Genomic DNA, 27,254 nt, shown 5'->3' with positions numbered 1-27,254 from the left:
AAACACAGGTTCAGAGCCCAGGTGAATGGCAATGGTTGGAGTTGACCTGCATGAGGCTGCCATTTCTCAGTACAGCAGCACATGCTAACCATCCAGCCTTCCCCCTCAAAGTACCATGCAAGTGGCAAGTATGGGTTGGCACCAGGTTGCCCAGGCACAAGATCCAGAGATGCAGCCAACAGCATGGGATTTGTGGACTCCAATGTTGTACCTCCTCATTTTAATAAATCCTAGTGACTCCCATGAGACCCTAGATCACAAATGGAAGTTACAGTAAAACTATAATGGGGCAGAAACAGGTCCCACCCCAGAATTCACCTCTAAAAACACTGGCATACTCATTTTACGCCATAAACTCACTAAAATTGACAAGTAAATATGACCCAAATTGTCAAATATACGAATAGTTCTTATAAAATAAAACGCAATGAGTGCAAAATCTTACTAAAACTTTAATGGAGAGAAACATTTTGGAAACCTTAAGATAGTGCAATGATCACAGTTCGGTTTTAAACCATTTGAGCTCCAAGTGAGTAAAAAAAGCTTGAATTTTCAAAATCAGAGAATGGCAAAGAAATGTTTATTAACTTGACTTGAGGATAATTGATACATATTCCAAGTGTAAAAGTAAACCCAGTCTTGCTAATCCCTCCCTCTCCAGTCACACATTTTCAAACATTCTTGGTGTTAAAATTAGAACAGAAGCAGAGGACTGACCGACATCACAGTGAAACAAGCGAATAGTTTGCGCTGCCGTTTAACAGAAGCAGCTTTGTGGTCCTGGTAAGCCTGCGAGAAAGTGCAGGTCCATTTAAATAGCTCTCAATTAGTGACCCAGTTCATCAACCTGTGTCACTTTCATTTGAAAAGTTAATGAACCCTGGAAAATATGTGCATTCATTAGCAAATCACAAACATTCTTCATGATCCCTTAGAACATTCAAAATGAATCCTTTCTGAATAAAGAATATATGAATGAACATAAGGATTCTGCCAACTGTCAATAAACAGTATAATGAGTGTATCCACGCAAGTGGGCTGACATGATAGCTCAACAGGGAAGTAGAAATATAATTCATACTTTATCCCTCCATGCAGTGCTATATTTGTGATTTTTTGGAATACTATAATTCGTATTATATATTTATATTAACTATAAATTGTAATTACATTTAGTGTGCATAGCGTGGGGAGACCAAAGTGACAGAAGAGGAGTAGAGAAGTTTATCTTCCCCAGTCCTAGATAAATCAACAGTACAAGAGAAACTGATAGTGACTAGAGTAAAAGTTAATAAACAGGTGAGAAAGAAACTGAGGGAGAGATTAAGTTAGAATGTTGCATAACAGATATTAAACTGATAAGGCCAAGAAGCAGGTGTGTGTGTGTGTGTGTGTGTGTGTGTGTGTGTATAAGTAAAGAGAGAGAAAGAGGGAGTGTGATAGAGGACATGCGCAAGAATTAAACTGACATATGGGACACAACAGAGGAATAAGAGTTAGATTGAGAGAGGAGGAAGTCCCAACTGCAGCTGCCAAAGTGAGATAGTGATGGTACAGGGTCTGCATCGCTTGAGTAACGTCACATTTATATTTCAGCACCATCACCAGAGGCATCTCGAACTTTAGTAGCAGCACTGTACTATAAATGAGCTGGAACTAGTGCCTCCGGCACCAGCCCGTCGGGCAATATTTCTGTGCACTGTAAGAAGCAAATATAAATGGCTGCTGCCACTAGAAATGCTTGCGATATGTTGTCGTATTTCTGGCTGCATCCATGGTGTCTTATATGGACCTTAACAAAGTCTACGGCCAGAAAAACTAAATTGCAGTCAGGACTTTGCAAGAAAGACACATGCGCAATTGTTTCAGTGTTGGCACTAAATCTCAGATTTACCCCACAGTATAAACAGGACGGACTGCGGGGCACCAGAAGACAAAGCACACTGCGGGATCAGTTTAAGTAGAAGTGGTTCTACAATATAAACGTAACATCTGTGGTTTCTGCAGGGAATGAGACTGAGAGAATATTGTCACAGGTCCTTGCAGCTGATAAGGAAGACCACATAGGATGCATATTTCCATGCCTCTGGGACCACATAAATTCTTATGTGTGGTATAAGATCTATCTCCACAGAAGCTAAACCAGTGCCAGATGGACCTATTAACTCATCTCTGTAGTTCCTTATCGGAGCTGTTTCACAACCAAAATGAACAGCAGAGTTTTCTAGCGATGCACTTGTTTATTTGTACAATGATGCAACTGTGAAGCTACATTAGGAGTGTGAAGGCCTCTCTGTCTTGGTTCTATATTATGTGTTACCTCACATAAAGCAATCACCAATATCAGTGCTCAAAAACAAAAAAAAACAAATATATAGTTACTAAACACAAATAATCTTTTTATGAAGTGCCCATACGGGATCTTGCAATTTACAGGGATAACAATCAATTTAACAGTGCTTAAGGCTGATCAGGACACAGTCACTTTTGCCATAGTCTTTAAAAATTCACCATTAAAAAGGTACCCTGATCTTTTCATTTGCTTAAAATGCTGCTGGTGCTATTTTTGACGATATACTGGGTATAAAATATCTGCATGGTCAGCAACTTGTGCATTATAGTAAAGTGGTAAGCAAAGGATTGCTTTCTAAAATTATGTCTACACCTTCATAAGCAGCTCATATGAATGGCAGCAATGATCTGCAAATATAAACAAGTCTTTCAAACATACATCGCCATCTTGTAACGATGCAAGTTTCTAAGTGCTGGTCAAGGTTTAGGGAAATTAATCAGAAGCTTCTTCTCTTCTTAGGCATGGCTCAGCCTCTTCAGTTGCCCAACATACCATTAGTCAGTTTACAGTCTTTTATTCCATCTTGTGGGCCCACTTCATATCATCAGTCCTTGGCTTGTGTCCAGTTAGATGTGTTACGAGATACTCAAACTGCCGCCAAAATCCAATCTTTTCCAGAAGGTAATTCAGCCATCCTGAGTGCAACAAAAGACATTTACATGCATCAGAGTGTGTAGTCTCAAACGTCACAAACCTTTAGACCTTCAATGTAACCACACTTCAGTATCTTGGACAAATGCAGTTCATTTTCCTCATTAAAGTCTGTTGTGTTCCTTTACCAACTTTTATATCATTAATGTGGTCTTTTTGCTAATTCAATTTACTTCAACCTTTCGTGTTTCTATCCCATGTGCATTTCCAGGGTCAGCTTCATTAACAGAGTAGGCAAGCTTCCACCATCAAAAACACTGTTATTGAGAGCCTGTCCAATAGCAGACAGGAAATCTTGTGCTGCTGCAGAATTTAAAGGCCTGCAGCTACTTAAAGGGATGGGTATCATGGTTTGCTAGCAAGGCAACACACTTCTTTGGTGAAAGACTGACTGGAAGGAGTTCAGCAGCCCAGACCAATTCTCAGCTCAGACCATTACAATGCTACTGAAGGAAGTAAGATAGAAGAGATCCTCTTCACAATGAGCATTGCAAGACTCCAAGAACAATGGGAAAAGTTGTGTGGCCTGAGTGCGCACCTGGAAGAAATTTAATGATCTTGCTCGTTCAGCAAGGCAGAAGAGTACATCATTACCTTCCGTAATGCAGTGTACTAAGCATTTATAAGTACCTTTCCCTCACACAGTTTAAAGTACTTTTCAAAGCTCACCATGAATGCTCATTATACAGTAGGGTGTATATTGCACCCCCAGCCTTCAACTGTAAGTGCTTCTTCACTCTCACCCTTACATATATAAGAACGTAAGAAATAGGAGCAGGAGTAGGCCACACGGCCCCTCGAGCCTGCTCCGCCATTCAATCAAATCATGGCTGATCTTCGACCTCAACTCCACTTTCCTACCTGATCCCCTTAACCCTTGATTCCCCTAGAGTCCAAAAATCTATAAGAACATTCAGTCCAAAAGAATTTCCCCAACTAATGCACAAGCATCGTGGTGATATCTGGGTATTACTGCATGCCATCATGATTCTTGAAATTCCTCACATATCCTATTCTAGTTGCAGGAGAAGATAACCCATAACAAGAAAGTGAGAGAAAACAATTAAAGGAGAGGACCTCTAATATTTATCCTTTAGCCCCATATGAGGAGGAAACCTACAAATACAGTGAATGGCTGACACTGGAGATGAAGTAGGAAGACTGCCCCCAGCTCAAATATTCTCTTCTCATCATTCACTCACTGACAACAAACCATATACTGAAGCACTTCACTATGTCACTCCCTACTGAAAGCCAAATCTGAAGGTTTCTTATAAGGACACCAGTGCAAACTGTTATCCTCTTCTCCTTCTCTAGCTTTCCAGAGGAAGGCAACCCAGGCCCCTGTGCCACCAGGTATGCTAATGATTTAGCACACACTGGCATTCACTCTATTTCTCTGAAGTACCAGCTCAGATACTCATTGGATTGAGACAGTGAGCTACAATGGAGTGCAATGAATTAGACACAAAGCACAAGTGAAGAGGAGCAGCTGGTCGTGGTTAAGGAGGAGCACAATCTAATTATCCAGAGAGTCATGTCCTGTCCCACTTCAGCTGATAAGTCTGGGGACCTGGACCTCACAGGACCTGTTTTTTTAAAAAGTTAAAAGGATACGTTATGAGCATTGGGTACCATGCCAAGCAGCATACTGAAGGTGGTGATTTGTATGAAAAAGTTCACTAGCAGCACATATGCAGCTTTGTAAGGTGGTTTTACAATGTTGTGAATACTCAAGACTACTGCCATAGAGGCCTTGAATTCCCAAGTGGAATTTGGCTGCCTCTTGGGGGCTGGCTAGAGAGAACCATGAGGCAGTATTTTAATGATCTCATTGATGCCATTGGGTCTGCTGTCACACTGATCATTGTTAAGTGATGGTATGGGTGGAATGGGCACAGATGATTATGCATCTCTCAGGAACATTTGGAACCTCCCAACAGTATTTCCCAATGCCTGAACATGTGCCAGAAAATGCACAAGTTCAGGGTGCCCCTACAATTGTGGAAATAGAGTTTCTGCAGCTGGTCTTTCTCAGGGCCCAGCTGAAGGGGAGCAAGGGACACCTCAATCCCAAGAGGCTTGAACAGACACAACAGCCAACCACCTCACATACTACTTCCACTAGGGTAGCACATAGATGAAGCACAAGAGGACATACATCACACGCTGTCACTCTGGGAAAGCACTGTAAAAGCAAACAGTTGGTATTCACACATATCATAAAGGGCTATTAAGAAGTTCGGTGCACTGAAGTTGTATTGTGTCCTCGAGAGTGTTCTTGCTCAGATTTTCTAACATGTTTGAGCAGGTGCCAGGTACCAGGAACAGAAGGTGAAATTGCTAGTTCAAGCAGACATGGCATAGATGGCTTATGTTGCTGATATCATTGCCAAGATCACAAGAAAACCACTGCTGACAGGTCAGTGCAGGATAACCAGGTTGAGTTTTGCCTGATCTGCCCATGTTTTCTACAGTACCTTGGAGACCAGGGGAGGGAGGGAACACACAGAAACAACAGTGTCCAGAAAAAGGTGAGGCTATCCTGCTTCCACATGGATGCACCCGTTACCCTGGAGCAGAACTGACAGAGATCAAGATTTTTTGAGATTGCCAATAGCTCAATCTAATTTGCAGAACATTTCTCAATTCATCTGAGGATGGATCTTCCATTTCTGTGGATGGACAGTAAGGCAACTGGGAGCATCATCCTCAAGTCATCTACTACCACCGGGAATTGGATGAGAGATATTCCTTGGGCTAGGAACCATGGTATTATCCAGGTTATGTCTCAACATAACAAACAAAAATGAATTCCTCTTCTCCCCACTTATTGATGTACATATTATTGAGGTACTATCTAACCAAATACATACTAACTTCCCCCCGGTAAAGGATAGAAAATGCTGCAACAGCATCCTGCCTAAAATTCCAAGTGATTGGACTGTACGAACGCCCACTTACCTTACACTCATTTGTCTTGGAGATTAGCTCCCCCCCCCCATTCCAATGGTGATGTGGTATTGTGAAATATTGGGGGGGGGGGGGGGGGGTAAATGCCCAAAGGAGAACCTGTGAAAGTCGATGCTGCCGAGTCCACCATTGATACCTTGTCTACATGAAACAGAAGAGTCTGCAGGGAGACCACTGCCTGAGCAAATTTAACTGAAGGGCTCTCATGAACCAACACACTTTGGGAACTCCAAATTGTGGGCTGCTTTAAGCCCCAATATCCACATGAAATTCTAGGCTGTTAGATCGATGCCTTCCTCCAAGGAAGATATGAAGTCCCCGACATCTCAAATCTGTTCTTGGGTGCAGTCAGGATCCTGTGCCTGACTGTACAAAAGCATGCCCCTAGAAACACAAGTTTGTGTGAGTAGTTCAGTTTCAACTTCCTGTGACTGACCAAAAACCCAACCACTGTCAGGTATAGACTACTTGCTAGACCACCAGCCTGATAGTCCCAGCTGGAAGTTTAGGCTAACCAGAATACACATGAATACGCTGAAGGTGTACGTGTTCAGCAACTACTGAAAGGCACTTTGTAGAGACCTGGGAAACTGAGAAGGGCCAAAAGGAAGGACTCCTTCCTGGTAATTTGCACCCTGAAAATGAAATCTGATCTGGTAAAAGCATTCCTTGAAATGGATTAGGATGGAAACCAATCCAGCCCACTACTGTCTCTTAATTATTGTTTAATATCAGTAATTCCTTGTATTCTCCATCGCTGTACAACGTATTCTTATTTAGTTTCATTTAATTTGATCACTCACCAGGCAACCTGACACAGCTGGGTGAAATATCTTGTATAAAGACCTACAGTGAGAGATTTAAAGTGTGTAAGAAAGCTTCTCTCCAACAGGGTCTCGAATGGGTTTGGGTTTAAAGAATAAAGTGAAGATGGTGATGAAAATGGAGTATTTTATTCATGGTGTATTATTTTCCTTTTGTGGTTAAATAGATTCTCTTGAAAACAATTCAACTTGAGGATTATAAATTTCATTAAGCCAGGACATTCACTCCTGGAGCCAAACAGCTACGGTGAAACAGTAAACTAATGGGTTAATTGCAACTTTGTGTCCCTACTTATTTTGTTCTTAAAATAGCCAAGTATATTAATTGCTTAATATTAAATCAATGTGCCACAGTCTATCCAAGTGTTCAAAAGAGTTTAATTTGATCCCAGGTTGAAGCCAAGATATTCAACTCTATTTTAATTTGAATCTAGTGGCCCAACATGAGGGGCTGGTCCAGGCCAGCAATAATCCTCGCTGTTTTAGGCCTGTGGCTGTTCAGAAAGCCTTATGCAACCGTGAAAGATACAGACTTGATTTCCTTGGTCCCTGGTTGAATTTCAAAGGAATGGAAAGTATAACTCAGACACCTTTGCAGCAGTTAATTAGTTCTTCTTGTATCACTACATTGCAGCCTGTATGGAGGTGGCACATAGAGACTCCATGATGGGTAGACAAAATCACATATATAAGTTTTATTTTGCAGATGCTGGTTTAAGTTTAGTACAATTAAGAGAATTAGCAAAGTGTCACATCTTTTGTTATTTTTGTACATCTGAGAAGAATTAAAGCAAATATTCCATAATCAAATGAAATCTGCTATATTTACTTTATGCTGCAGTTTAATCCTTACATTTGATAAATCTGATTGGTGGTTTACAGTCTAAGTCACATGATCTGATAGAGTGTTTGTTCTTCTGCTAATTGAAAATTAGGAGAACATAAGAGGGTACGTCAATTTTCAGAAAGCTGTTACAGTAACAACGATTTCCATTTAACCTCTGGGCAATACTACACTATATTACTACCGCTGAGGCTGCTGCGACTACACTTAACACAATAAATTGCATATATAAAAATCCTTTAATATTATACAAAAGATCTCAAGTCACTTCATAATAGACAGGATGCCTAGCTATGGAAGGAGAGATAAGGAGACATGACCGAAACCTTGGTCAAACAGATGGAGGGATTTGAAAGCAAGAATGAGGTGTTTAAATTTAACACACAGATGGCGAGCCAGTGTAAGTCAGCAAGGATAGGGGTAATGGTTGAGACTTATTGCACTACAGGGTTATAGGTAGCTGCGTTTTGGACAAGTTGGAGTTACCAGTTATTGTGCATACTCTGTAGGCCATTCTCTGGTTTGTAGTGAGTTCTAAACATAGCATGTCCTTATACATGAGTCTGGGTCTGATGCCAAACAGTGAACATCAGTTTCTTATGAAGCAGGCAACTCAGAAATCAGAATACCAGGCTTGGGCCTCATTTACATACGCAAGTTTGGACTCCCGTCGCACCTGGCAGAAATCACTGGCTGGACGAGAGTGGGAATTCAGGCGGTAGGGGACCCCTGCAGGAGACCCACGGAATGGTCCCCGGCACAAGGTAAATCCATTGGCGGGCTCTGGGATAGGAATCCCCGTCGGGGGGAGTGGGTGAGGGCAGTGGGGGCCCAAGTTCTCCTGCTCCTCCTAGTCTACAAGGAAACTAAAAATACATTTTTTAAAAGCTTACCTTGTTGGGCCTCTTCTGGCACTGGCTGCTGTTCCCAGCAGGTTTGGCCTGGCAGGGAAATCACCACTGCTCCCCAGCTTAAGTCTCAGGTTAAAATAGCAGATGGGACCTGATGACACTATCAGAGCCTGGCCTGCATATTTAAAAGGTGCTTTGGGTGGGTGTCATTGCCGCCTGCAATTTAAAATTGCAGTCGTCCAGATAGGGGCAGGAAAGATGTCCCCCGGTTCATTTTAAATGCCCCCCCTGCCTGGTTTCCGCCAGGCGAGGAGAGTTATAATCAAGGCCAGTGCCTCAGTGAAATGGTTGGGAGTTGGATGGGGTGCAGTGTCTCTGAACTTGGACTGGAAAGGATACCGTTCCTTTTGTTAATTGTATGATTTATATCAATTAGTGTTAATTGTATTCAGGTTGTGGGTATCAATTGGGGACTCTCCTGTATCCTTTTTATAAAAGAGAGCTTAGCTAGGGTGTGGGGTATGTGTAAGGGGAATCTCTGTGAATAAAGGCTTGGAAGCTACTAAAGACCAGGTTCTAGTATTCTATCCTTCACCACATGGCGATCCAATTTTAACACCTTTGTGAATTGGAGCAGTAGAGCACTGGATGTCGGAGAGTTGCTTGCATGCCATAATTTATTGACTAATTGTTATGTTTTTTCCTCAATTTAAAGTGCAATGAGACATCTTCCTGCACTCGAGGAACAGTACAGAATTTAAAAAGTTATATTCTTCACATTAATGTTTTTTGTATTAAGAATGTTCTATTATTTGACTGTTTCAATGATTTAGCATGCTGTAAGTAAACCTGCAGACCATTATTATCTCATTAAGCAATGGCACCTGCACAAGTCAGTCTGCTGTGTTATATGCACTCTACATCACCTTCTAATGATGCAAATATCAAGAGTCAAGGATGACATGGAACAACTTTTTAGATTTAAACATTCCAGAATAATGTTTGACTTCAAATGCTGAGTCACAGTACACTTCAAAATACTGGAAAATGCACCAAAAATGGGTCAAAAATCAAAATTTCCTGGATGGGGTCATGACGCCAGATCCTCCTAGGAAGTAAATTTTGCATCATTAGAACTCATTTCCCATTTCAAAACATTCTAAATCTACCACTGCAAAAATTGCACTTGTGAACTTCATTTTTCCCCCTATTATAATACAGCTGATAAAATATTGGGTACAGCTGTAGCTGAAGTCCTGACAGGTTCATGCCCCACTGCAGTCCCATCGTAACTACTTTTCATGTGTGAGGCCAATAGATTTCAGTTTTCACAGAAAAACAAAGTGAATTGTGGGATATGATCCCAAAACACTAATAAAAATGTTGAAATCCATTATAAGAAAAAGGAATTTAACTTATTCAGTACTTGAGCAGTAGCCTTGGTCATAGACTTTTATTCAGGTTGTTTTCTGAACTGTCAGCTTTTGGGAAGCTGTGTCAGCTTTTTTTGAAGTTGTTCATTGGCTTTTCCAAGTTTTGTCGGTTTCCAAGTGCGGAAAGAGCGAACAAGGACTTGACTATAAAACAGGTCCTGGGCCTTTAAACAGGGCAGGAACAGGGAGTCACATGGGGGGAGGTTCTGATGATGTCAGGAAATTAAAGAACATGCAATTCCCCAGATCCAGTGTGTAAGGGATGCCAGAATGACAAAGAAGCATGGACCGATATTGCAGTTCTCTTTCGTGCACTGCAATGATGTTCCAAAGTACTGTTCTATCATCCAGCCTAACAATTCATGTAAATTAGGAGTATCATTCGCACATTAAATATATAGGAAGAACAGAGCAAAGAAACACAAATATTTCTATTATAGCAGTCGTAGATAAGCACAGCAAACAATATAATCCAAGAGTAATTTGCCTCAATCTAACCTGGGGGGGGGGGGGGGGGGGGGGAGAAACGAGACAGTAAATATAATACATTAAGCAAGATTCAGAAAAACAGATTCTACAAAACACAAAGGACGACAAACAGAGAGATAAAACCTTAAATTTCATCAGTGTTGCTACCATAGAAAGTCCATATCCTTCATTACAACAACAGTACCATTGAGATCCAACATCTAGTAGGGCCTTAAAGTGAGAACCCCAATACCTCAGAGCCTTCTCGATTAAATTCCAAGAGCTAAAGATATTTTGTTTTTCAATGGATGCAATCCTTAACAGCAACATTAACAAGCTTCCATCCTGTTTAAACTATCCCATGCCTCTCCCCCAATACTGTACCAGTTTTCTTCAGAGATTAAATTATTTGAAAAACTGTAGGTAGTTTCATCATTGATGAAAAATTGCAAATCCTGCCATTTAATTACAAGCAACAACTTTTTTTTGAAACAAAAAGGAAGATGAAGTTGTTAAAACAGTGGAAATGAGAGGCTAAGGTACTGAATGGTCAGGTTAATGGTTCTACTGTGGTATACCTCACTTAGAATCAGAAATGTGTAAGTCCAACCAGCACTTCAATTTGGTCCCTGGTAATCACCTATTCTTGTGTATTGTAGAATATTACAATCCAATTTTAAACCAAATTTTAACATATTGCAGCTGAACAAAAGACACGTGTAAAACATTTCCTTTTTTTGAAAAAAAGTCTTTTTAAAATGCTGTAACTAAAGCAGTATTTCAAGGCTACTGTAAATCCCTGATTGATCCCTGTGCAGCCAATTTTTCTTGTTTTCTGCTGGTTCTGTTTTATTCAAGTCTATTTGTTACTACTGACAGTAGGTTATTAACAATTCGATGTGGAGAGTGTTGCTTACTAAGAACTGAGAACATTAAATTCCTAAGAGAGAAGAGGGCTGTTAGGCCACATTCTCCCTTGAAACAGATGCTCTCTCCTGTGGATTGTTCATAAATACACTCATCGTTGGTGTCCTACAAAACAACTCATCATTTTTTCCGATGGCTGTTAGTGAGCCTAGCTTCCTCAACAAGGAGGATGTTGGAGTTGGATACTTCTGGATGTAAAACATGGGCCTGGCTTTCTTGTGACAGTCTGAAAAACCAAAAGTAGGAATTCTGTTGTTAGTTTAAAAACTACTCAGTCCCTAATGTCCTCAAGACAAGATGACCATTTCTATACCCTTGTCTGGTTGTGTAGTGCTTTTGGTGTAGAACATAAACACAAAACTTCTCCTTTATTGTAGATCAGGATATACCAAAATGGCCTTATCCTTCAAATCTGATGATGTAACTTTTGACTGGAACAAGGCCTAGAGATAACCCAGGTTGTTACATTGCATCACTCACGTGGGCCATGTCTTTACCTAAACAAAACAAAATTCAGTAACAGCTCCATCTAGCTTGGATTATGAAAGATTGTTTTACACAGGCAGAAAGTGATCGATCCCACTCTGGAACATTTTATCCCAGGTGGAAACTAGACAGCATTGTTACTGACTTTTAGTGATCGTAAGCCTTGGGATGGCAACTACTTTTGGATGGGAATTTCCACCAACAAGTGATAAAAGTCATCGCTAGCGCCTAAATTCTACCACTAATATGTCACAGCCAGACGTGAATACAAAGAAATACAATAAAAAAAAGGTAGGCAGTTACTCATCTCTCTCCAGGGTGGGATACAAGTTGATTTCCCTTTTACAGCCATAGCCAACACAAATAAAGTGCCGTGAGTGAATCCTGTAATCCGTCCTATAGGTCTCATATTAACATCAGTGTTTAGCAGAGTTGAGTGTTCACTTTACATTAGCAAAATAGTTTGGCTTTTGGGTAAGATTACATTTATAGATTAAATGCTCCACTGTTGGAATGTTCATATGCAAATTACTAAACAATAAAACAAATGTAACCAAGGCTTGCTGTTTTAATTAAACTGGTTCTGGTTCAAGGATGTGGGTTTCAAAAAGTAAACGTTGGCAGTACAGTTTTCTACCTCTGTACTTGGGTTCTGAAAAAAGCATTTGCAACTCTGATCCCACCTGTGGTAATGCAGAAGTAAGTTTCATGAGGGGCAACGTGATGGATTCGGTGATGCTTTCTGGGCAGGATGATGTGAAGATCCTGCAAGATGGTGACCCAGCGAGGCAGACCAAAGTACGAGTGAGACCACTTGTGAATCTGATTGGTCATTGTCACAAATATGCCTAAACAGAACACGTAGCAGTCCCAGGGATAAGATTCATAGACAGCTTCTGCAAAAGAAAACAAAAAAGGAACCAAAACAAGCTTCATCTTACAGCAATTAAACTACCCACTGAAATATGTGCTAATATTAGTGAAATACATTTCCTTTGGGCTAATAATCTGGAGAAAAATAAAACACTTTCTCTTTGTATTATTTTTCATGAGTTAGACATGAACTTCAAATCTAGCTACTATGTTTTATGATGGTTGATGGGATAGAGTATGGTGATGGGAAATGGGGCAGGAGAACATGATCCAGTAAAGTCTTATAATAATCTAACAGAATCCCAAGGTCAACTTCTAACCTCTACAGGATTTCCTGCTAAGCTAATGGAATACAAGAACAGAATTTCAAATTTTATAAATTGTTCAGTAAGAGTAACAGGAGGTCTACTGTAATCAAATAAAATCCCAGGCAGGTATAATCAACATGGACTGGCTTCCATTTTGGAGTATCGTAGAAATGTTCACCAATAATTCTTTTACTTTCTAAGCATGACTTTTCCATTATGTAATTATGCAACACTTGCCTCATACATCTGTAGTAATTTTCTTCTTTCTGGACTCAGATCAGACTACAAACATTAATGTGCCACAATGGAAAAGGCATATGCATCTCATGATGCAAGGTTCATTTTTTAAAATTGCAAAAACAAGGTAGCAAGCACATCTGGAAAATTCATACTATTCACATTGGTTAGAAAGTGTTAGATTTATAGTCTGGACTCCAAGTCAGTATTGTAAGTTTCAACATTACACACCACTTTCCTTGTTTTGCTAGTGATGTTGATCTAACAATTCAGAATCTGCTCTTCAACCCAGAAATTGAGGATTTCTGGTCAAAAAAAAAAATCAGAATTGTCGGTTTTAAATCAGCCATTCACTAGTGTTGTAGTAATGAATATTCATTGTATTTTGTGTTTAGTTTAGGGCCAGAGAGTGGTTTAAGCATGAGGTTCAATCCATCTAATGGCCAATCTCAAAATACATGGTTGTACAATGGCGTGCATTACTATTACCAGAAGTGATGAATTCCTTTCACAGCAACAGCACTTTCCCTGTCAGGAGAGTCTGCATGAGGAGAAGAAAGAGGTTGCTGACCTGTACAGTGTTTTGGGATGAAAGCACAGTTTGGTTCCAAAAGCCTACTACATCAACTCTTTATATGGTTAACCTAATGAGTATCGCACGTCCTTTGCAGCCTGCAAAATTCCCAAATGTTTTTGGTCAGGCAACAGCTGTGAGAGTCTATGCAATTTTCTAACATTTGACATTGAAACACTGAGCTGTAAAAATCGGTAGAAACATGGAATTCTTAGAATATACCAAAAAAAACTGTTTACATGTGGATGGAGAGGAGTCAAAATCCTCAATCGGTATTCAATGAGTTAAAGCATCAATGAACATGGTTCTTATTCTTTTTGGAAACTTTGAATTGAAGACTTAAATTTCAGGATGTTTGTGCCTCATTAAAACCGCTAACAGTTGCCACACAGATCCATGGTTAAAACGCAGTGATGTCACAATATTTGAAGTACTTCACTCTTCAGGGACAGGAGAGTCTGCACTGGGATTTAACACCCCTTGAAACGTCAAAGTATTATAAATGGATGTGCTGAGATAACCATCCCAAAGCATCCTTTACAGTAGACTGGATAGATGGAAACTTTAGCAACTTATAACATACTTGGTCAGGTAACAACCTTTAGCATGTTGGAAGTGGGGGTGAGAAGAGATGAAAACGAGTGCAAGATGGACCCATCATTATCGTTGAGAACTAAGGTAGTGTTTCTGCAGCAAGCTACAATTATAGCAAGATTATAACGCATTATTATTTAGAAATACTTTCTACTATTTTCCTTACATTTCTCAAATTTTACTTTAGAATACACAGTGCTCAACATTTGTAGAAACAGTTCCATTAACTGGATCTGACAAAGTATACATCCATTATAACAGCTGCAAAAAAAAACAGTATTAAAAGGATTAAAAATGCAAGGTCTTCAAGTAAGTTTGAGTGAGACTCTATTTTCTGAATGAAGCTTTACTGCAGAATATCTAAATACGAAACTGGTAACAGGCTAGGTGCATACAAAACGCTGAATAGAATACCAGCATATTTCTAAAAATAAATAGAATCTGTTAAGAGTTCAGAGTTTAACATATACTTCTGAATATTCAATCATAGACTCTCAGATTTCAGAAATTTCACAACACAGTTGTTCTGTTTGCACATCTTCTTGAACAAGTGTCTCACCAACAGACTCAGTCGATGAGCTGAATATTGACACCCAGAGGTTGTATAAGACTTAACATTATCAATTTATAAAGTGCAATGTGATAGATCAGAGCCAATTCTATAAAAGGTCTGGCCTTCTACAGAGCAGACTTCAAAAAGTTACTTTCATTTTAACTCTGTTCTCATCAAATGTCTCTCCTTCAAAAATTTCAATAATCACCTTTTTGGGGTTAATAAATGGCTGGTAAAGACGCCACATTAACTAAAAATAAATCCCTTACAAAGGTGAATAATCATTGATAGTAAAAATGATGACCAATTACATTAGTGTAAGTCAGAACTTGGACAATTGATGGCTGCTTCTTGGGACTTGACTGAAAGAAGTTTTGTTACATTGTCACTAGATGGTGCTATAAAAGAATAATTTGAATCTTCTTGCCTGTGAGAAAGTCAGTTAAGTATATATTTAACTAAAGAAGCAATATCGATTTAATAGTCTGTTTATGATGAAATTCAAAATAACAAGAAGTTAAGCCTGCAATCGCTTTTGTCTCTGCAGGCATATTACTTACTGTGGCATATTTGCACAGATCAGGTAAAAGAACAGTGATGATCTCTGATTTAGCAGAACTGATAACTTTATTAACCAAACCTTTTTATGTGACCATGCAAAGCCAATCAAAAAGTGCAGCCTCTGATAAATTTTAATTGTGAAGGCTCTTTTATACGTTGGTGGCCACATCCCTTATTTTTATGAATATTTAAGAGTCACCAAGCAAAACCTGCACTGATTTTGAAAGAGTCCTAATAAATGTATCAGTATTGCTATTGTAATTAGTCACAGACCAGTCCAAATAGCTGCCTCCAGATGCCTGAAATACAAGTTCTGATACTGGGGCTGTACTGGATACAAAGAAATAATACTGCAACAGGTCAAGATTATTGGGAGAAAGCTTTAAACTCCTGAAACAGTAGTAGTTTTACAGATGCCTTTCATGGTCCTGTTTTTGGAACTGTATTGCTAGGTACTGTAAAACAAAAATGAACAAACTGTCACCTGGGGCAGTACACTGATAAAGGTTGATTCTTCATTTTCTACACACTAAGCAGGAGTTAGGCAAGCTGGTTCTATAATAACAGGTTTCACCCACCAGGTATTCATAATGTCACCTGGATTGGGTCTTAAAGTTGAAAGGGTTAATAGAGATCCCTAGAGCTAAGTTTCAGTTGACTGAACAGTCTTCACTGAATATTACACACATGTTCGATTTGACTGCTTCTCTCCACTTTTCTTTCTGCCTCTCCAGCTTCTTATATTCACCTAACTCCCTGGGGTCAATTTTCGGATGGCCGAGAGGGTGTGTTCGTGGCGGGGGGGCTCCTAAAATTGGGGATTCCTGGAGCGGGTCTGAAGCCCGGCTCCAACCCGCCCACTTTTGAGTTCCCCAATGACGCAAATCGATGCGCGTGCAGCCCCCGTATGTGGGACTCCCACCGGCAATCAAAGCCGGCGGGATCCCACTTAAGGTCATTATCTGGGTACTTGAGATCGTTTACAGACCTCATTAGTTGGAGATTTTAGGAGGATTCGGATTTTGGACTACCCAGAGCGTGTTTCCCATGCTGGGGGAAACACTCCCTGTTTAAACAGACGTGTTGCAGCCAGCAGCAGCTGCAAAGGTCCATTTAACAGGTGTGGGGTAAACTCTCATTCATTGCAGCAGGGCACTCTGTCACCTCAGACAAAGTTTTGCCTGCCACACCGTTGTCGCCACACTCCAAATGATTAAATCATACCCTAAACTCTGCTGTCCAAACACATTTACCTACTTTGTGGACCCCCTCACACTCTCACCGTCAGGACTGGGGGGGGTGTCCATTGCTGCATTCATCACTCCATTGGAGGACGAGCAACATCGCCAGCCTCGCCAGGCATGCCGTCAACCTCCGCCATGTGGAGCTCCACAACACAGTGCTGCGCAACAGGCACCTACACAAAGTAGTCGTGCAACTACACATACAACCACTGTAGGGTGACCCAATGGGTGGCATCAAGGGTGTTCATGGAGAACCTCATGAAAGGGCATTATTGCACAAGCCAGTCAAGAATGGCCAAGATGTAGCAGTAGTGGTGATAATAAGTAATGTGAGTTGATCAGAAATCAAATATAAATAAAAACCATGACAAACCCTCGAACACCCTTGTGCATCCCCTTCATACTCACGACACATCTGCCTTATGCTTCCTACTGCACATACGTGATGCATGCCCTGTGGCTGCCGCACAGGTAGTGGCAGGTGGGGTGAGGCTGACCGTGAAAGAGATGCAAGAGAGAGTGAGTATGAGACAGAGCCGTGAGATTGGATGAGGATTGGGTTGAGTGGTAGTGGTAGGATGAGTACTGGAGAGGTGAGTAAGTGCAGGTAAGATGAGGATGAGCTTTGAGTGGATGCGAGGAGTGATGTGATAGTGTTGGCAGTACAGAAGGAGATGGGGGCGGTGATGTGGCAGACGGAGTGTAGGGGAATGAGTAAGTGTACTCACTTCGGCTGACATACTTAGGTCGTTGAAGCGCCTCCTGCACTGTATGCAGGTGCGCGATATGTTGGTGGTGCTGGTGACCTCCTCTGCCACCTCGAGCCAGGCCTTCGTGGTGGCAGAGGCAGGCCACTTCCTCCGTCTGCCGGGTAGAAGATCTCTCTCCTCCTCCTCCTCACCCCATCCAATAGGACCTGGAGTGAGGCATCATTAAGCCTTCCCTCTGGGCTGCTCCATGCTGTAATTTTGGCTCCTTTCTGCAACGTCAGTGGAGGACTGCCCCTTTAAATAGGCTCCTCCAGCTGACAGTCTAATATGCGGGTGCGCAGTCCGCCCGCTGCGCAGCTTTCCAGCGTGAAACCCGGAAGCCAAGGTAAGTGGCTTCAATTTACTTACGATCGCGTGGGGAACCCACCGATTTTACTGGGCGGGTTACCCAAGCGCCCAGTCGACCCCCCGCTGGCAACCTGCCTCCCTCCTAAAATCGGGCCCCATGTGTCCCTTCAATAAAATGCTGGATTGTCACTGACAGCAAATTTGTTTTAATAGGTGACATTTTGTCCATATCGGCAAATATCCCTCTGAGTAATCGGGACAACTCATTGCAGACATCAAATTGTTCTCAGACTTCACCTCATGGCCATGGAGGTTTGAACAAGTATTGGGCAGTAGGTGAGGTAAACAACTGCTACACACTTCCAAGAGAAACGCTAAGTTAATGATGCCCAACATTAATCACTAAGAAACACAAAAAAATCACAGGCTTTTCCCGACACTACGTTTGGATTTTCTCCATGAATACTATTGCACTGTTCATACCAACACCTAGTATTGGTATGAACAGTTAACCTGAATGCTGCAGTATAATTAACATTCTTAATGCTGCATTAGTTTGCATTTAACTGCAACATCTTGCTGAATTTGTCTCCTTCACATATTGAATGCTATCTGAAAGCAATTATTCACCTTTAATGATCCTGTCTTCAGTATGTGGCTCAGACATGATGTCCTGACTGAAGTATTTTCATAAATCTGCATCTCCTCATAGGTTTCTTAAAAGTACGATATTATGTTGGCACACTTCATTTAATTTACTCTCCCTTTAGGTATTTCCATGTCACATGCCACCCAATGGCCAATGCATAGGATCAGCATCCTGATCCAGTACTGCCAGCAGTGCAGTTGGGAAGTGTCTGAGAATAGTTAAGTCTGGAGGTAACAAAAGCATGAATGAGGGTTTCAGCAGCAGATGGGCTGAGGCAGAGACGGGCGATGTTACGGAGGTAGAGTCTTTGTGATGGAGAGGACATGGGGTCGGAAGTTCTGCACAGGGTCAAAATTGGACGACGAGGTGGTGAACAGTCTGGTTCAGCCTGAGACAGCGGCCAGGGAGGGGGATGGAATCGGTAGCTAGGGAAGGGAGTGGTGGGGGCCAAAGACAATGGGGGAAAAATTGGATAGGGCCTGTTATTGGGTGGGGGTAGCGCCCCGCACCCAATGGCCCCTGCTCAGGCAGGACGAGACTTTTGTCAGGCTTGTGGACTTACGTGCAATCTGCGATGGAAATCAGCATTGAACGAGGATTCAATGCAATTCACACTTTCCACCAGCAGGGGGAACTCCAATCTCTTAAAGGCAGGCTGTCTCAAAAATCTCTTAAAAGGTAGCTGGTACCTGTTATTTGCTGAAAATAACAGTCTACTGTATGCACGGAGTCTGAATGGAGATCAGACATCGCACACGCAAAGCACAGATGCTGCTCCCGTCCCTATGTTTACAAACTGACGAGTTATATTAAAACATTGAATAAAGGTTGAGCACTACTAAATCCCACATCCTCCAATTTGCATGCCAGACCTCACCAATCTGCCGATCTGAGTTTGTACCAGGCCTGCGAAAGTGCATGCACCAAGGTTCTCTGCCAATGCACTAGAGGCCTTGGTGCAAGAGGTGGACAGAAGGAGGGATATCCCATATCCGCAATTGGGGGGGGGGGGTCAAGAGGCCCTTCAGACATATACCCAAAAAGGGAGGCAGTGGGGGACGAAGTCAATGCCAGGTGCACAGCATCATGAATATGGATGCAGTGCAGGAAGAAGTTCAATGCTTTGACATAAGTGGTCAGGGTGACTGAGGTCAACTGTCAAGTGGCATCTCCTACCAACTGCACCACGAGCCACATCCACTGCTCCACGGACTACACCCCCCATCACCTACATACCAACAAACTCTTTCCATCAGTACTCAATTCTTCCAATCAGATGCTTCCTCTCACCCTTACACATTACCACTGTTGCAAGCCGCCCACCCACAACTCACAAGCCACACCCACTGGCAGCTATTCCAGCATGACAGGCACATCACCCAGACACGTATGACACCTTCTGCAAGAAAGCAGGACCTATCAGGAGGCAGCAAGTGGCATTTAGCCTCTCAAGCCTGTTCTGTCATTCAATGAGATCATGGTGGACCTGTGACCTAACTCCATATACCCGCCTTAGCCCCATATCCCTTAATACCCTTAGTTCACAGAAATCTATCAATCTCAGATTTAGAATTCACAATTGAGCTAGCATCAACTGCCGTTTGCAGAAGAGTGTTCCAAACTTCTCCCACCCTTTGTGTGTAGATGCATTTCCTAACTTCACTCCTGCACATCGTGGCTCTAAATGTTAGGCTATGTCCCCATGTCCTAGTATTGAAGTCTAGGAGGCCTCCAAAAACAGTTACTAATGTCTCGGCAGCCAGAAGCAATAATCCAGCCACTAACCTGTAAATCCTAAATGGTCTCTCTAAATAGCGCTGGTGGGGGTCCTCCAGGCACTCTAAGACACGTTCAGGTGGTCGAGGTTAAGATTGTGCGTTGAATTGAGCGTTGTGGTCCAACATGGTGTCTCTCACTTTAAATCAGTGTTGCACACAGATTGTATCCATTTTCTCTTTACTTTACATGTTTCCGGCGTTGGTCATCTGCGCCTGTGCTATCTCCTATACCAAGATGGCGTTCGGTGCACGTCACGCTGGAAACTTGTGCACGCAGCCATGACGCCATTTTGGCACTTCGAGAGGCCGCGTAGTGCCGAAACAACGGGCGCTACACAGCCCAATTTAGTGCCCAGTGGCTTTAGTCTTCCCAATGTTTATTTGAAGGATATTTTGGCTCATGCAGGACTAGATGTCGGACAAGCAGTCTGACGACATAGATCCAGTGGAGGGGTCAAGTGTCGTCCAGGTACCTGTGGAACCTGACATGTTTTCGGAAGATGTCACTGAGGGGCAGCATGTAGATGAGAAATACGAGGGGACCAAGGAGAAATCCTTAAGGTAACGATGCGGGAGTGGGAAGAGAAGCCATTGCAAGAGATTCTCTGGCTACGACTGGATAGATAATAGCGGAAGCAGGTGAGGGCAGTCCCACTCATCTGGACAACAGAGGGTGGGCATTGGAGGATGATGGTGTGGTCAACCGTGTCAAAGGCTACAGAGAGGTCAAGCTGGATATAACCAGTTGAAGACCTCGCCACAACTAGTAGCAGAGTTGCACCATGATACTCAGCACACTGCTGCTCCAGAGCCAGCCAAACAGGAGGCATAACTGTCCTGCACAATCTGCCAAGAGAGGGACACATTACTGCTCCAGAGCAGAATGCTGTCCTGCATTGTGGCAGGCACAGTGCTGCCCAAGGGCCAAGATCAATCCAGCAGGAGACATTTCAAACGAGGTATGACAAAAAAAAGTCTTGTATTACATCCCATCTAGCAGCTCACCTGAGGAGAATGAAGATCCACCCTTCAAGGGAAATGAGTTTGAGTGATGGGCATCCCTAGGAATCAGACTTACATCATTGTAGTTTGCATCTGAGCACTAAACCACTGGAGCTATCATCCTGCTTCTGAGTTACTGCATTTCCTAATGAGCACAAAAGGATGCCTGATCCTGGTCAGGCAAGACTATAGCAGCTTCTTCTTCATCTCTTCATTCCCCTACTGACTGCAAGCTTGTGCCTCAACCCACGCTGTGTCCCACTAACTGACAGTTCATGTCGCATCTGACTGTGTTACCCCTACCTAAATCCAATCAATATCAAGTATGTCAAAAATGATCAGCTATTTCTTCGGAATAGTAGATGATTCTTGACACACATTCAAATCAGATAGTGAACCTACATCGCATTTTCACACATCCTAGTCAAATAGCTCAGAGTTAAGTCTCTCACACACACACACACACACACACACACACACACACAAACACGGGTTGATCTGATCTTGGTGGGCTCGGATGTTCAGTTATTTTTGAACATCACACAATTCCACTTCTCTAAACTGGCTGTGTTAATTACATTCTTGACCTTTCTCACAATACATTCTACTGTCAAGGCTTGGTCATCAACTGTGATCGTGCGAGACTGCAGCAGACTGCAAATTAAATACCTCCCACAACTCATTACTGGGGAAAAAAGGCAGAAAGCTGAAAAACGTGCCTGTTATACACACATTTGTTTCACACTGTGCGGAAACACACTATTCTCAAAAGTACAATTTACGCAGTAAAACAGAATCAATTTGTAAAGACATTGTCGAGAGTTGGAGGGAGAATACATACACACCACAATTTTCTTTTATTAGTTTATCTGCATTGAAGGAATCATAAAAGAAAACTGAATATACAGTGCATCTATGTTTTCACTAGGCTATCCTGTACTTGGGTCTTAAATAATATGATTCAATCAATAGAATGGCAGAACAAGCTTGAGGGGCTGAATGGCCTACACCTGTTCCTATGTGTCATTTTTGTATTGCAGTTGTCTGTAAGTTCTTTCATAAGCTATGTTACTTCTGTAAAGTTAACAGATTGTTGTGCAAGGAGGAATAAATGGACAGATCAATACAGTAGGTGTGAACAGATATATGAATCTGTATGCACAGGAAAGATCAAACAGACAAGGTGGGAGTTTGGTGCAGCCTGAAAGATTAATGTTCAAATGTGAGTATATGCTTTTAAATTACTACAGATCATAGGCGCCTGGTTATCTTTGTAGAATTCTGGTATTTTAAAAACAGAGTCAAACAGGATGGTTGCAATAATTCATTAATCAACTACCTTTTTATGGGTCTGCATTCAAAAATAGTATTTTTAGCAGATAATACTTTAATGAATATCCAGTAGATCAATTAAGGTTAACATGTGTCGCTCCTGAACAAGATGGCAGTTAGCAATCTTCTCCAAGAACTTTGTCAATGTCACTTGAGCCATTAGAAGGTGTATAAGATCAGACTAAGATGACCTGTTCCCCTATTCACTGTGGGGAGAGGGGCACAGGCATTACTTCAGCTTGTCACTGGCTGAATAAACTCTCTCAGTCATGCCCATTTGATGTGCATGTTTTTTCCACTCGGGAATTACCTCCTCTAATGATTGAATAATGGGCTTCCCCCTAATGACTCTGCTGGTTAGAGTAGTGAATGGCTGAGCCGACATATCAGGGACATGCCAGATTTGATCTCCAGTCTGCTGGTTAACTAATCTCAGTCGGGGCAGTGGTAAGAGCTCTGCAATGGGACTCAGCATCCCAAAGTTGGAGAGGGGGGAAACGGTCAGGATTCCTGCTCCTGATTGTGATTCAGCTGGTAGGGTGCGTGTATGGAAATGAAGTGAGGATAGGATTTGGTCCCTGTTGTGGAATATCCTACTATCACTAACTTCTATGAGCACACCACAAGAGTGGTTACTTGGGTCATCAGTTTATCTCAAAGTCACAGCAACTCGTATTTACTCAGCACTGAAATGCTGATGTACCTATGGAATACCTGCATGTACTCTAAATATTAACACTGACCCCCGCCTATTTTGCAAATCAATTGTCCCATTCTCATTTTTCTTCCCAGCATATCCTGAGCAAATGCTCTTATCAGCTTCAGTGTCAGACAACTTTACAAGAACTAGCGTTCTTGCAGTAACCTATACACACTGCTCAAACCAGCTTTTCAAATGAGCACTGTGTGTAGAATGTTAAGCATGATGTTCCTCAAATACTGAATGCAAACAAGTACAACAACACAAACACAGTTCCCATCAAGGATATTAAGAGCTTTAAATTTTATACTAGCAGATCCCCCTTGGTGTTGCTCACAGTGACTGAGGATACATTGTTTTATCCCATGTAACATATATCACGGCCATGTCCAATTATTACCAGGTAATTGAATAAGTCGAATTACATTTTTATTGCAGAATATTGTAGAAGTGTTAATGATTTTTTTGGGGGCTCAAATTCTATGACTCTATGCATAATTTACATGGCAATTGTCAATCAATGGTCTGGCTTATTATTAAAAATTAGTTTAACTATGCAGTTAATTTTCTCTCTTTTTAAAAAGAAAACAGGATTCAGAGGAAGCTGGTAGGAAAATGTTCTAGGAAGGTGGGAGGTAGGCTGTAAACATTGTAAGCAGCAGTAGTGAGGTCGCTCGTGTTGAGATAGTGGTCCTGCAATTTTGGAGCAAGGGTTATGGGGTGACGGAGCAATGGAATGTTAGAGTCAGCAAGAACCAAGAGAGCAGTGTTGGGGGATGCAGGAGCAATAGATGGGTAGCATGGGTAGATGTTTGGGAGCACTGGGAAAATCCTGGGATGTGGGACCTGGGAGGGAGGGACATGGCTATGGCAGCAGAGAGATAATAGTAGGGGTTGAAGGAGTACTGGAACGCGGGTGGTAGGTGTTAGGTGGGTCTGCAGTGGTGGGAAAGGCATAGATGCTCAGTGTAGGGCAACACCAAGAGATACCATCAGGGAGTTGGGAATTGGAAATGCCCATGTGCTCAGGGTGGCAGTCCAATCACAGCAGGTGGAACTACCTAAAGGGTTTGCCCAGCAGTGACTTGTGGAAACGCTTTCAACAAATCTACCCTTCTACACTGCTGCAACTCTCCCCACTGCTATGCCCTCTCCCGGTTAGTGCCAAAAGCCATGTTCACTACCATTGCCAGGAACTAGCTTTAAAAATCAATAGGGGTAATTTTTACCTTCGCCAATTGGGCAGTAAACTTGGTGAGCGGATCGCCCGCCAGTTATAAAACCCAGCCGATTTTCATTTCCATTCAAATCCAGACAGAACAGACAGGCGATGTCCTCCCCAAGTTTACCGTCCAAGTGGTGAAAGTGAAAATTACTCCCAATACGTGGATTTCAATGCACTGATTTTCTGAGCTCGCACTCAGAATTAAATTAACATGGATGGAAAATCTTGGGCGGCACATCCACATTTTCCTGAAATGCCCAGCCGGCAGCCAAGGCACTTCACCAGTAGCAAGAACTTGAATAACCTTTTGAAAACACTTAGAAAACCTCAAGTCAGTTCAGGACAATGGCCGAGAGTGTGGCTTTTGGCACCATGGTGGTCAGAGGAAGCCTTGGATGAGAGCTGGGTCAGGTCAGCGGTTGTGGCATTTGGGGGGTGGGGGGGGGGCGCAGAAAGAGAGGAAGTAGCCACAGAAGGTAGCCACCACAAGAGGCAACAGCAGAGAGGCAATTGGCAGCTTTGGGAGGCCATGTTTTAGTGTTTCCAAAGTGGGAGATGACGTGTAGAACGGTGCTACCAATCTTTGAGATGCAGCTAGGAGGTCTCAGGCACAAGTAAGCAACATGCTACCTATCTTAGAGGATGCAATCAGAGATAAGTAAAATGAATATTTTTATTTAATCATAACAGAAAAACATGATGGAAATAGGAGGGAGTAAAGTGTTACTTGACAGCAAGTGCAGGCACATGCAAGACTTTTAATACATTATGGGTAGATAAGCTGCAGAATTTAGTTAAGTGTTCCCATTTAACAGGAACCAGCCTTAATCAGACTGAAACATGGAGCTACGATCGCTCTTGAGGTGCAGGCTTACCGTAATAGAAATAGAGCACTTCCTGGATCTGAGAAGTCCTAAATGACCAGTAGTTGATGCAATGCAATTCTCACTGCAGTGCTATCTTTGTGAACAGTTACCAAATCAGAAGTATCTTCTGAGTTGTAGTTTGCCTTAGCACAAACAGACCAGTTAAAATGTGACTGAAATGGTAATGAATGCTCTAGATCTGTGTATTCCCACTGACTGACTTTACTTTTTGTTAAGAGTTTTCTATACCAGTTCAGTAAACTAAATTCTACTAAACTCTTCCCCTCCCAGATTCGAAGAATCCTGATCAAAATATCACCAGGCAACTGCAGCTTTTATTTTTATGACCTGCTGACCCACTCCCCTTTTGGGAGCAGGTAGATTTTCTCATCAGGTGCCCCATAGATTATTTGAATGCTTTGGTCAGAGCAAACAGTGGGAATTTGGACAGAATGAAGCCTCTGTGGTCACCCACCCTGTCCAGAGTCTCATGTACTCCTCCCTAAGCTGGGAGAGGAGTCTGATGCCTGCTGAACTGTTGGCCCTCTTTTGAAAAAGCGTCCCATCATTCCATGCAAAGAATATACACTATACAATTCAAACCTCCACCTTGGTAGTTTGTTAGTTTGCAGATGTTGCTGAAGATGATGCTACTTTTAATTTTTAAATCAAAGCAGATATGGCTCTGAAAGTAAAGTTTATCATAGAATCTTAGAAGTAGAAGGAGACCATTCGGCCTGTCATCCCTGTGCCGGCTCTTTGAAAGAGCTGTCCAATTTAGTTCCCCCCCCCTCCCCATAACCCTGCAAATTAGTCCTCTTCAAGTACATGTCCAATTGCCTTTTGAAAGTTCCTGTGGAATCTGATTCCACCACCCTTTCAGGTAGTAAGTTCCAGATCTTAACAACCCTCTGTGAAAAAATTTCTCCTTTAGTTCTCTTGCCAATTATTTTAAATCTGTGACCTCTGGTTACCGTCCCACTTGCCAGAGGAAATAGTTTCTCCCTACTTGCTCTATCAAAACCCCTCATAATTTTGAATACCTCCATTAGGTCTCCCCTTAACCTTCTCTACTCTAAGGAGACCAATCCCAGCTTCTCCAATCTCTCCACATAACTGAAATCCCCTGTCCCTGGTATCTTCCTGATAAACCGCCTCTCCAAGGCCTTGACACCCTTCCTAAAGTGTGACGCCCTGAATTGCACACAATACTGCAGCTGAGGCCTAACCAATGATTTGTAAAGGTTTAGCATAACTTCCTTGTTTTGGTACTCAGTGTCCTGTTTTACAAAGCCAAGTATTCCATACACTTTCTTAACCACCTTATCAACTTGCCCTGCTACCTTTAAAGATTTGTGAATATGCAGCCCCCCAGGTCCCTCTGCTCTTGCACACCCCTCAGAATAGCACCATTTAGATTATACTGCCTCTCCATGTTATTCCTCCCAAAGTGCATCACTTCACACTTATCCACATTAAATTGCATCTGTCATGTGTCTGCCCATTTCACCAGTCTGTCTATGTCCTCCTGAAGTCTGCTACTATCCTGCTCACTATTTAGTATGTTGCCAAGTTTTGTATCATCTGCAAACTTTGAAATTGTACTCCCTATGCCCAAGTCCAGGTCATTTATATATAAGAAAAGCAATGGTCCTAATAGATTCCTGGGGGACCCCACTGCATCCTTCTCTCCAGTCAGAAAAACATCCGTTCACCACTACTCTCTGCCTCCTTAACTAATTATGTACCCAAGTTACACCATCCCTTTAATACCATGTGCTTCTATTTTCCGAATAAGTCTGTTATGTGGTACTTTATCAAATGCCTTTTGAAAGTCTATATATACATCTGCTGCACTACCTTCATCAACCTTTTCTGTTACTTCATCAA

At 42.1% G+C, this 27,254-nt stretch overlaps 1 protein-coding gene across 1 annotated transcript in view; it reads right to left on the bottom strand.

Moving 5' to 3' along the window:
- Nucleotides 1-563: 563 nt before the first annotated feature.
- Nucleotides 564-27,254, bottom strand: part of si:ch211-212o1.2 (uncharacterized protein LOC492735 homolog) — a 110,828-nt gene continuing 84,137 nt past the window's right edge. Inside the window, exons 5-6 of the mRNA XM_067997915.1 lie at nt 12,494-12,706; nt 564-2,988 (exon numbers count right to left, since the gene is read on the bottom strand). Of these exons, the coding sequence (XP_067854016.1) occupies nt 2,867-2,988; nt 12,494-12,706 (335 nt within the window). The 3' untranslated portion in view covers nt 564-2,866. The remainder of the gene's footprint in view (nt 2,989-12,493; nt 12,707-27,254) is intronic.

Source organism: Heptranchias perlo, chromosome 16, assembly GCF_035084215.1.
Source record: "Heptranchias perlo isolate sHepPer1 chromosome 16, sHepPer1.hap1, whole genome shotgun sequence".
Classification (NCBI taxonomy): domain Eukaryota; kingdom Metazoa; phylum Chordata; class Chondrichthyes; order Hexanchiformes; family Hexanchidae; genus Heptranchias; species Heptranchias perlo.
The sequence above is the reverse complement of the archived record's forward strand: the minus strand, read 5'-3'. Positions and strand labels throughout refer to the sequence as shown.